The sequence below is a fragment of the Mobula birostris genome, chromosome 26 (assembly GCF_030028105.1).
Source record: "Mobula birostris isolate sMobBir1 chromosome 26, sMobBir1.hap1, whole genome shotgun sequence".
NCBI classification, from domain to species: domain Eukaryota; kingdom Metazoa; phylum Chordata; class Chondrichthyes; order Myliobatiformes; family Myliobatidae; genus Mobula; species Mobula birostris.
Genome location: NC_092395.1, coordinates 5,151,780 through 5,164,720, shown reverse-complemented (window position 1 = coordinate 5,164,720; position 12,941 = coordinate 5,151,780). Strand labels below are relative to the sequence as shown.

At 38.9% G+C, this 12,941-nt stretch overlaps 1 protein-coding gene across 1 annotated transcript in view; it reads right to left on the bottom strand.

The window, feature by feature from the left end:
• Positions 1-12,941, bottom strand: part of LOC140187981 (protein unc-13 homolog A-like) — a 289,194-nt gene that overhangs the window by 218,768 nt on the left and 57,485 nt on the right. Inside the window, exons 5-6 of the mRNA XM_072243844.1 lie at positions 3,957-4,080; positions 1,358-1,431 (exon numbers count right to left, since the gene is read on the bottom strand). Of these exons, the coding sequence (XP_072099945.1) occupies positions 1,358-1,431; positions 3,957-4,080 (198 nt within the window). The remainder of the gene's footprint in view (positions 1-1,357; positions 1,432-3,956; positions 4,081-12,941) is intronic.

Sequence of the window (12,941 nt, the reverse complement as noted above, 5' to 3'; positions counted from 1 at the left end):
TCTAATTGCTCTTGGCTCTCACGCAGGAGGACTTAAAACTAAAAAAAACAATACTGAAGCGTATGGAGGCAACCAACTGGGAGTTCACGGACAGTATGGCCCGGCTGACGACAAACATTGAAATACTAACTCTGTTGCATTAATAAAGCACCTTGTTAAATGTATAAAACATTTTTAAAATAGTCAAAAAAGCTCACTTTACAATTTAACTCTCACGCCGTTCACACCGACTGCGCGTTATAACAGCCGTACGTCAGTGCTTGCGCAGTACCAAGCAGAAGCAGAAAAAGCATTGTTGTTGTGGTGTTGTCATGACAGCGTTTTTAAATCTCTCCGTTTACCCCGTACACACTACAACGGGTATTAGGCGTTTTCAGATTTATGCACTCTGGAGACCATTTCTGAAAATCCCCGTTTTCGGGGGATGAAAACGCCGTTTCAGTGTGGACAGAGGGTCAAAACAAAGAGAAAAGGCTTTGTTTTCAAAATTATCCGGCGTAGTGTAGTCGTAGCCTAAGACTAATCTAACCCTTCCCTCCCACAAAGCCCTCCATTTTTCTATTATCCATGTGTCCATCTAAGAATTTTATAAATTCCCCTAATGTATTTGTCTACATCACCATCCCTGGCAGGTCTGACTTCCTCCAATCACCTTAAAATTAGCCATTCTCACCCTGGAGGGAAAAAAGTCTTTGGTGATCTACTTGATCTATACCTCTTAAAACAGATTGTATTAGAATACAGAAATACAGAATACAGAAAGAAAGAGCCTGCACTAAAGATTTAAGAAACTTAATTATGAAGGAATGAGATCTCACACTTAGATTGTTATTAAATAACAAATCTTACTTCCCACAATGGTTGAAAATTCATGTAAAACAGAATGCAGACATAACACATTCTGGAATCTTCAGTGGACAAGTAACTTCCAACCATTTCACAAATTTCAACAATAAATTCATTGGTGAAAATCTGTCATTAAGCTTCCTGTGGAGAAGCACAATCCTTAGCAAGTCTACAAACTTCAGTATTTGAATGCACATGCAAATTACAGATGTTGTTGTTCAACTTACTGTTTTAACAATGAGACCAAACTGCATGCCATAATGACCTTGTAATAGCACACCAAAATATTATACTCCAAACGAGAACTTGGATTGCGAAGATGATAGAAAATGCTTGCACTTGAAATTAAGTGAACACTACTGAATACAAAAATTTAATCCTGTTCTCCCTGACTCCCAGGGCTGAGTTTTACAAAGGGGAGCATCTAAAATTCAAAAGGATTCAAATTTCCTAAATTAATATTAATTGCACCTGCAAATACAAAACAAAAATCACTGCTTTTAACACTTACATCATCATGATCTCTCATTGCATTCAGCTGTTCCAATTTTTTGGCCCAGTACCGTGCTTCTTCTTCTGGGATATCTGCAATGGAAAGAAGGATTTTACTGAAAGTAACAACTCAACTTCAAAAAATCTATATAATAAAATAAAGCAACTTCACAACACAAACAATTTGTATGATTATGTTTTGAAAAGTCTAAATCTGTTGCACAATTTTATCTTTCTTATGCATCCGACAACTAAAACAGGTGTGGCCAAATCTCATTATTCATTACATAATATTTCTAGTATAATTGTACATTAATGTAATAGCTTGTATTGTAGATATCATAGGTTCCTTAAGATTGTTATAGCTGGGGGGTGGGGTAATGGGGGAAAGCTCCCATTACCCATTAAACGCTTCCAATAACGTGCGTCTCAAATAGCCTCAGACAACCAAGTCCAGCTCCCGGCCTGTATGTGCGGCTTAGCTACTAAGCCTGGCAGAAGCGTTTCTACTAAAAGGACAAGGGACAAGGAAAGGTTACTGGCACCTTAAAACCAGTCACTTTGGGCAGATGGGACTTCTCAGCCTGGTTGACAGCTCATCGAGGGAAAACTCTGATCTCTAACCTCCACTGCCTTGTGGCTATACCCACTCACGGAGAAGGGTTTGGGAGTAAAGCCAGGAGGAAAAATCCAGAGCTCGAATCTCTAAGGCAGTTCTGCATTGATTTCATGCTGACTGGCAACTCCTGCAATGCCGCTGGTGCCAAACTGTATCGGTCTCCTCCATTCCTTAAGCCTCATCAGCTGCATGGACGGTGGGGGGGGGGGGGGGAGAGAGGTGAGCGGGTGCTACTGCATGGGCAACTGCTTGCTCTCTATATTGTACTGTCCTGGCTTGCATATCAAAAATAATCAGCTAGGATGCAACATCCATGGTCAACATCAACCAATGGAAGGGTCTCAGATATTATAGTGTTTTGAATTCTCAGAACTGCATTTAGCCTGTGAAAGAAAACATTGTCTTTTCTCATGAATTTCCCTGTCAATTCATTAGCATATCATTAACTGTTACTCTAAAGTGCATTGCCAGTAGAACTGTGATGAATACATGCACGTTTAGATTTTAAGGCATTTTCATTTTGGTATTTTGAATTTTATACATTTTATTGCTGCTGTTAGTACAGTAGATCAATTACTTTGTATGATCTGAGTACATCAAATTGAACAGAACATTTGCACTTTGATGTATTTACTATTCCATGAAGTGTTTGATTGCTTACAAATCAACTTATTAACAACAAAATTATGTCACATAATCATATTTGTGAAAAATGGGCTTCACAAACTGGATTCCATTACTAAATTCACAAATGTGAATATTTATTTTAAATTAATCAATAAACAATTGAAAGGGACAGCATGTCCAAGTTAATATTAAGTGCGAGATCATCTCCATCCAAAATGAATGTGGTCGTCACCAAGCTGTGTCTATCCTTCTCAGCAGAGTTCCCTTACAGCATCAAGATACCCATTCGTGAAATTTAATACAATGAGAATATTGAACAGAAGCAATCGCTCCTGACCCATTTCTTCTGAAAAAATGTCTCAAAATTAATAGTCCGAAGTCTACACTATGTCAACTATTTGTCTTAAATGAACCCTTTGAGAAAATTAACCCAAATAGCAAGGCCTACTGCTAACTGACTTTAGAAAGGGGAGCAGTGCATGCATTCCTCATTACAGCAATAATGCTATGGCCAAAGTTTCTATGAACATCACCAACAGCCAGTCCTGGACCAACCACAAGCACCAAGGACACCAACGCCTCCACTTCCTCAGGAGGCTTAAGAGATTTTGCATGTTGCCTTTGACCTTCATCACCTTTTATAGAGGTACCACAGAAAGCACCCTATCCAAATATATCACAGCTTGATCTGGCAACTGCAAGAAACTGCAGAAATTTGTGAACACAGCTCAGAATTTCACAGAGAGCAGCCTTCTCTCCAGACACTTCCTATAATTCTTACTAACCCAGTAAAGCAGTCAACATAAAGGACTCTACCCACCCCAGACATTCTCCCCTCTCCCTCTCACCAATTGGGCATCAGACACAAAAGCCTGAAAATACATACCACCAGGTTCAAGGAGAGTTACTACAAAGATACTAAGAAATACAACTCGCAGGGCAATTCCATTTCAGTGAAGGGAATTACATGGAATACAAATATTCAAAGGAGAAATTAAAGGAGAAAGCAATACCGAGCATCTGATTCATTCAATAGGTTTCAAAAGGTACATTTAATGGCAGAGAAATGTACACAATATACTTCCTGAAGTTTTTTTCTTTGCAAACATCCACAAAAACAGAGGAGTGCCCCAAAGAATGAATGGCAGTTAAACATTAATCCAAAGTTATTAAATATTTAAATAGGTAATGAATGGATGAGTGTCAAGACAAGAATCATTAATAATTATTAATTTTAAGTAATACAGAGGGTAAAAGGGTGTCTGTGAGGGATAAGTTTGATAAGCAAACAACACTTTGCATTCATTTGAAGGGTGACAATTAGAAATTACCGCCAATGAGACTAGGAACTTGAAGCAGAGTTTAAACCTACCAAGTGGTAATTCAAATCGAGTGTCCAACAAAATCCTGTGAAATGTTGGGTCTTTTGTTCCACAAATTTCATTATCTGTCATTATGACCTCTGAATCAAGAGTCAGCCATTCACCAGGTCCCTCCTTCAAAGAGAAAGTGGAAAGCAAGTGATTGATAGAGGAAGATGACAGCATACAAAAAGGAAATTAAAGATTGGTTTGAAATAGGTAGCATGAAAGATACAGAGAATAGAGGAAAAAATCTTTTTTTTCCACATTCACCACAGCTCAGTAGTGCACAAGGCTAATGTATATACAATAACACACAGCTGGGTACCTATAACCCTTTCAATAATTGGAATAATTACAAATCAATCTCCAGCAGTGTACCATTAAATAATAGGACATATTTCAGCCAGTATATCTTTTACTATATAAAAAAAATGCTAATATGATTTTTTAAAGAAGTTACATTTAGCTTAATCTTAAATCGTACAAAAATACACAGATGATGGAAATTTGAAAATAAAAATAAAAACAGAAAATGCTGTAAACTCCCAACAGGTCACACTGCATCCTTGGAGAGGAAAAGTTCATGTTTCAGGTGGAAGACCTATTAACTCCATGGACGGTTCCAAGTTCGACTACGAAAGAAAGGGGGTTGGGCATGAGGCTAGCAATCATATCCTGTAAGAAGCAGAAATACCCGCATAAGCTTTAAAGACATCATCCCTAGGTGAGGAAGGACCTTCGCCTAAATGTTGTATGAAGTAGTGTGGTGAAAGCTGATCAACCTACAGCCCAGGACTGAGGGCTCTGGTGAGCTACAGTTGGTGGCCTATGCCACAGTAAGGATGATGGACTTGGGGAAGACTTATTACTAGAACTAGGAAGTGGGAAAATCAGTTAGTTTTTAGTTACAGGTTATGGATAGCACCAAAAGAATCTCTCTTGACAGGCGAAGCCATGATTGCAAAGATGATTCCACTGTTTGGTTGGTAGTTTAACTGGTGCTGCTACAAATGAAGAAATCACGGAAAGTGACAAGGAAAGACTTTGAAATTTAGTTCAAAGCCACTTCTAAGGCCCTAGCCTCACCAAAAGGAAATGTCCAGTAAATCAGGTAATGTCTGTGGAGAAAGAAATTAAATAATTCAGTTGTTACATTGGAACTGACCAGTTCTGAAAACTAGTATCTGCCAAATCTGAGTGTATCTCTACTTAGACAAGAATTTGATTAATGTTCATTTTTACAACTAATTTATAGAAATTCTTCTTTCCTGTCAAGTTCCAATGTTAGCTTGAAAAACAGTTAATAATGCTAGTTCCAACAATGTCAAAAAGAGCCTTAAAATACATCCTGATTAAGTCAGCTTCAAGACCTTACTACATAGAATTATAGTATGGAATGATATTTCAGTCCTTCTTTCTTGCAGCTGTGATATTATCCCTGTTTTACACCGTCACTCCCACCCCGCTACCTCTCTTGAAACATCTAAATGGCATAACATCAAGCAGCTGATAACGCCCTTACGATACCCAAATTTTGGTAATGGCATTATTTCATGCTCCAAGTTCTTCACCTTTGTTCTTAGTACTTCTCACATTAAACTCATTTCAACCCATCCAGTTGACAGCATTTATGCCCCATCCGCTGTCCAGCCTTCCTCAGAGGCAATATGCAGAAGAACTATCAACCTCTCCATCACCTGACTTCACACCACTTCCTCCACTCCCTGCCAACTTCATTCAAACCATCCCAACAGTTCTAGCAAACTTGTCCACAAGGACGCACAGTCCAGGCGTCTTTTTGAAATAAATACGTATAATTGTATAGCCATTAAAGAGAAACAGATGTGAAATAATCAACAAGAGATTCGGCAGATGCTGGAAATCCAAAACAACGAACAAAATGCTGGAGGAACTCAGCAAGCCAAACAGCATTATGGAGGGGAAAAAACAGTTAATGCTTTGGGCTGAAACCCTTCATCAGGACTAGAAAGGAAGGGAGAAACAGCCTGAATTAGGTGGGAGAGGGGAAGGAGTACAAGCTGGCAGGTGATGGGTGAAAACAGGTGAGGGGGAAGGTAGGAGGGTGGAGGAGGAAGGATGAAATAAGTATCTGGGAGGTGATATGTGGAAGAGTTAAAGGGTTGAAGGACAATGGAATCTGAATGGGGAGGAGAGTGGACTACTGAAGAAAGAGGAGGAGGAGGATGGGTACCAGAGGGAGGTGATGAGAGTAGAATGGGCAAGAGAAGTACCAGAATGGGGAATAACCAAGAGGAATAATTAAATATTCCAGGATTGTTTAGTGTAAAGGAAAAACAGGCAAAGTAACCTTGATAAAGGCAGGGGTAAAGTTGGTAGAAAGAAGGAACCCTAAAAGTGGAAAATCAGCTTGAGTGGAGCTATTAAACTGCGAAGGACAGAAAAATTGATGGCATAGTTTGTAAGCTCTTAAATAACAAGGATAATATCATAACAGAGTAAAAGATTGGAAAATAAAGTAATATAATTAAAATAATAAAAAAACTTTAGTCTACATAGAGGAAAAATTAACAGTAAGACTGCAGAGCACGAATTCATGCAATACATTTCCAACAAGGGATCAATGAGGGAGTAGGCCATTTAGATCTAATTTTGCCTGATGAAGAAGGAATAATTGATGATTTGGTAGTTGAAGAGCCTTTAGGGAACAGTAATCATAATATGACAGAAAGCAATTTAGTTCAATCTGAAACCAGGGTCTTAAATCAAAATAAAGGAAGCAAAGGCACATTGCACAAATTAGAAATAGAAAACTGGGAAGCTACAGTGACAGTGAACAAGCAATTACTAACTCCAGCATTTGCAGACTTTATACTTACGAATTGCTAACTTTGAAAGAGTTAACATACCATTTACAAACAATATAATGCTTTAGGACAAGATAGCCAAAACAGAAAGCAGCCCAGCTGTGCCTACCAAGCTAAATAATAGAGCAAATCAATTGAAATAATTTAGTATTTAGCAGCCAATAAAATTCTGTATTTGTTTCAGATAATTTACCAATAATTTTTTTTTCATTGCATTGGTCTCAATTCTTCAATTTGATATACAGCCAATTTTACATCCAAACCAATGGGAAACACTTTGTTAATTTAAATTTTTTCATTTAATGAAAATTGTTTCCAAAATTATAATCCCTTTCTCAATTGAGGAATGCCGTACAAAATGGAAAACTGCAGAGTCACCTGTTTTGTTTGAAAATAAAAATGCAGACTTTTTCAAAATATGCAGAAAAGTTGAAAGGCTGTCAGGCAGGTTCAGCAAGGATTTAGGAAGGCAAAAAGTATGTTGGCGTTAATCGCAAGAGGGCTTAAGTACAATATTACACACATTTTGCGCCAATTTAGAGACCCAACTGAGAACTGGAATACTGTATACAAATCTGATCTTCCTACTTAACATATTACAGTAAAAGGAATATGACAGAAGGTTTACTCAATTAATTCTTCTGGTAAAGATTTAAAAAACTGCAAATGCTGCGCACCTGGAACAGAAAATACTGGAGATATTCAGTGGGTCAGGTAGCATCTGTAGAATGAAAATCAAGAATCATTTCATGCTGAAGGTCCTTCACCAGAATTAAAATGCCAAACTTGCCTCATGCACAGGGATTTGGCTCTTTGAATTTAGGAGAATGAGACTTGATCTCTATGAAGCACATAATTGTTAAATTGCTTGATAGAGTTGATGCTATTTCTGGCTAGGTTATTTTGAACATGGGTTACAGTCCTAAACAAGGTGTTACAACTCAAGAAAGAGTTGAGAATAAATAATCTTTAACCAAAGTGCTGTCACATTTCTACAGCCATAATAGTTGAGTATATTTAAGATACATCAATGGATTTTTCTACACCAAGGGAATTAAGGGGTTTGGAATAAATACAGAAAGATAATGTTGAGGAAAAGCCTGTGCCATTATCTTACTTAATTACACTGCAGGCACAAGAAGCTACATGGTCTCTTTCTGCCTTTATATTCTTATTACCTCCAAGCATGTTTTCCAAATGTTTGCATCATTAGCACTCATGGTCCTCAAAAACCTGTCCTTGAATATAATTGAGCAATATTCTTAAAAAAACAAAGACTCTGATGCCACACACAACCGTACCACACCGCCACCTGAATGACAACTCCACTGTGTCTAAAGTTTCAGGCAGTTTTGCTTCATATCCAACACTGGATGAGCAGATATTTCCTAAAATAAAGGTTATGGACATCAACACTCACATTCTCATTTCTAGCCATCCACTTTTTCTGATAGATTCTATCCACAAATCTGAAAAATTTGTTTCTTCAGAGTTCATATCTGTGACATAACTAAAAATAATTTCCTTTCATAAGTTTCCCCTTGCCGCAACACATCTACTTCCAAAATTCTTATGCAACACCCTAGGAAAGGCTTCACTACTAATGTAATGGTTTTTCTGTAGCAGCAATGTTTGGGTTACAGCTAGAGATAACGGGGACTTTGGAATGTGCACCGTCTAATGAAGGGAGCATATTTTTCTTGTTGTGTGCCTGAGACAGATGATCTGCGTCTTTTGTTCAGCAGAAGATGGGGAGAGAAGATGCCTGAAAGGAGAGGTCGTAGACAGCCGGATGGTGTGGACTTGGAGTGGGGCTGGGAGTCGACAAAGCCCAGGGGAAATTGATGGAGGACCAACGGTAGGGGAGCCACGAGCTCCAACTTGTACACATTAGACTGTTTCATTAAAATGGGCCCTCTTCTTTTTGTTTTACTTTACTAACCCTTTAGTCAAATTAAGAATGATAAAGCTAAATTGTTTAATTGCATATGGTATACTGTTATTTTGTGGTACTGATTTGTAACAGGGTAACACATCACACAACATCTACACAAACAAAAGGTTTTGCACCTCAGATTTCACACATTTGGCAGGGCCAGAGACTGTCTGCCCTAGACAAACACCACCGGGCAACCAGAAGGTTACACTTATAAGACATCAAGATTGTAGGAGCAGGATTAGGCCATTTGGCCCATCAAGTCTGTTCCACCATTTCATCGTGGCTGATCAAATTTTCCTTTCAGCCCTGATCTCCTGCCTCTTCCAACACCCCATCCCCACAATATCCCTTTATACCCTGACCAAACAACCGCTGCCTTAAATATGCATAAAGACTTGACCTCCACAGCAGCCTGTGGCAAAGAATTCCACACATTTGCCACTCTCTGTCGAAAGAAGTTTCTCATCTCCATTCTAAAAGAACACCCCTCTATTCTGAGGCTGTGCCCCCTGGTCTTAGTCTCTCCCACTATAGGAATAATCCTCTCCACATACATTGTTCAAGGCCTTTCACCATTCGATAAGTTTCAATGAGGTCACCACCATAATCTTCTGAATGCTAGTGAAGATAGCCATCAAACACACCATGCAACAAGCCATTCAATCCTGGAATCATTTTTGTGAGCCCCCTTTGAACCCCCTCCAGTTTCAAGGGCCCAAAACTGCTCACAATATTCCAACTGAGACCTCACCAGTACTTTATAGAGTTCCAACATTACACCTTTGCTTTTACATTCTAGGCCTTGGCACAGACTCAACCTACAAATTAACCTTTAGGGAATCCTCCACAAGGACCCCTCCCCCCCACAAAGTCCCTTTGCACCTCAGTTTTTTGGTGTTTCCTCTCCATTTAGAATATAGTCTACCCTATCACTTAGACATTAGACAATAGACAATAGGTGGAGTGGGCCATTCGGCCCTTCGAGTCAGCACCACTATTCACTGTGATCGTGGCTGATCATCCACAGTCAGTACCCCGTTCCTGCCTTCTCCCCATATCCCTCAACTCCACTACCTTTAAGAGCTCTATCTACCTCTTTCTTGAAAGCTTTCTTCTGTCAAAGTGCATAACCATACACTTCCCAACGCCGTATTCCATCTACCACTTCTTTGCCCATTCTCCTAATCAGTTTGTCCTTCTGTACCCTCTCTGCTTCATCAAAACTACCTGCCCCTCCACGTATCTTCATACTGTCTGCAAACCTTGCAACAAAGCCATCAATTCTATCATCCAAATCATTGACATATAATGTAAAAAGAATCGGTCCCAGCATAGATCCCTGTGGAATACCACTAGTCATCAGCAACCAGTCAGAAAAGGGTCCCTTTATTCCCACTCTTTGCCTCCTGCCAATCAGCCACTGCTTTATCTTTGCTGGAATAATTCCTGTATTACCACGGGCTTGTATTTTGTTAAGCAGCCTGGCGTATAGTATCATGTCAAAGGCCTTCTGAAAATCCAAGTACACAACATCAATCAATCCTCTTTCGTCTATCCTATCTTCAAAGAATTCTAACAGATTTGTCAGGCAAGATTTTCCCTTGAGGAAACCAAGCTGACTACAGCCTGTTTTATCATGTGCCTCCAAGTACCCTGAGATCTCATCCTTTACAATCAACTCCAACATCTTCCCAACCACTAAGGTCAGACTAACTGCCCTACAGTTTCCTGTCTTCTGCTTCTCTCCCTTCTTGAAGAGTGGAGTGACATTTGCAATTTTCCAGTCTTCTGGAACCATTTCAGAATCTAGTGATTCTTGAAAGGTCATTACTAATGCCTCCACAATCTCTTCAGACACCTCTTTCAGAATCCTGGGGTGTACACCATCTGGTCCAGGTGACTCGTCTACTTTCAGACCTTTCAGTTTTCAAAAAATCTTCTCTCTAGAAATGGCAACTTCACACACTTCATGACCCCTGACACCTGGAACTTCCACCATACTGCTAGTGTCTTCCACAGTGAAGACTGATGCCAAATACTTATTCAGTTCATCTGTCATTTCTCTGACCCCCATTACTACCTCTCCTACATCATTTTCCAGCTGTCAGATATCCACTCTCGCCTCTCTTTTACACTATGTATCTTTTGCTTCTTAATGGTTTTTCTTGTTGCCTTTTTGGTTTTTAAAAGGTTTCCAATCCTCAAACTTCTCACTAATTTTTGCTCTGTTATATGCCCTCTCTTTGGATTATTTGTTGCCATTGACTTCTCTTGTTAGCCACAGTTGTCTCCTCTTTCCTTTAGAATACCTTTTTCTTCTTTGGCATGTACATATCCTGTGCCTTCTAAATTGCTTCCAGAAATTCCAGCCATTGCTGCTCTGCTGTATTCCCTGCCAGTGTTCTTTTCCAATTAATTTTGGCCAACTCCTCTCTCATGTCTCTGTAATTCCCTTTACACCACTAAAATGCTGGTACATCTGACTTTAGCTTCTCCTTCTCAAATTTCAGGGTGAGTTTGATCATATTATGATCATTTGCCCCCAAGGGTTCTTTTACCTTAAGGACTCTAATTAATTCTGGTTCACTGCACAAGACCCAGTCCAGAATTGCTGATCCCCTATTGGCCTAAAAGATGAGTGTTCTTAAAAGCCATCTCGCAGGCATTCTAGAAATTCCCTCTCTTGGTAGCCAGCACCAACCTGATTTTCCCCAATCTACCTGCATATCTGTGCCTTTGTTACTCTCAAAGGACTATTCTGACGCAATTCTGGCTTGTCTCCTTTACTCGAGTCCATAAACTTGATCATAAATAAAACACTAACTCTCATTCAATAAACACTTGGGCTTGCTGACTGATCCTAGCCTCCAGTTAACAGGTAAAATCCTCATCCTCGTTTTCAAACCCATATGATCTTTATTTACCTTTAGCTGTGCAATCTTCTCCAGCTTTATGATGCTCAAGATAACTATGTATTTTTCATTGCGCCTCAAGCAGTCCCAAATTTAATATTACACTGTTGTCTGCATGGACTGCTTCTGTCAGCCAGAAATCTTGGGAATTCCCTATAAAAGCTTCTTCCCTCTCCTAACTTAAAACTTTCCTTCAAACTGACTGTGCTTCAAACCTTTTCGTTTGCTACGTCCCTATCTCTTTGCAGTGGTATCATTTTTGTTTGCTAATGCTTCCACAATGTACCATGGAAAACTAACCCACATTAAGGTTGCTACAAAATTTGAAATCTTGATGACATTGAAATTAATAATGAAGTATAACAGAATTATAAAAGGTTTGCAACTGGTATAGTTTCTCCTACATGCTGGAATTTACAACATCTAAAAAAATACTTCAAATCTCAGTGCTATTTATAATCAGAATACCTGTAGCCTATTGCACAACAACAATGTAATTAACAGTTTTATTCTTTAGTAGCAAAACTAAAACCAACAGCTAAGCAAATATAACACAATACGTCCATTCTCACAAAAAATTAAAACCTCGCTACACCAAAAAAACCTGCATGTTCAGAATTTTACAAAGCTTATTATTCTAAACATATGTTTTGCTATTTCAATTCTTTTCCTCAAGGTTTTTTTTAAAAGGAATGCACTCATGAAAAAAATTAAATAATTTGCTTCAGTATGTACAAGAGATATGTATTTAAATGGTTCACATTATCCATTGCCTATTGTTAATGAGTTACTGATCAAGATTTGACTTTTTAAGTCACCCTCTGCACATCTTTGCCAGGGAAAAGATTTCACTTACTTTAACTATCAAGCTGCTTTGTCTGACTCTCATCCCATTCTCCTGTATCCTACCTACAGATAGAAAATTATAACAAAGGATCGTGTAACTTCCCACAGTCAATTTATAATATACTCTGAAAAGATCAGTTTAAATGTCTCCACAGCATTGTGTTTAACCAGCCCTTTAATAAATCTGCCAGCTCAGTTTTCATGCCCCCACAATCACCCTCATTTTAAATGAAACCTCTTTTTACCGAATGTCTCTATAGATGCAGCTCATTAGCCCCTTGCTAACAGCCACTGGACTTAGCGTTGAGAAAAACACCTTACTCAAACTCCGTACATCTAGGGTAGGTATGACTTGGGTCCCACCAAAACCGGGAACCTGGGATGTCTCAACCCCGATCTGTGCGAATACTCTAAATACTGCCCCTATGCATTTAGCCATCAGAAAGAAAT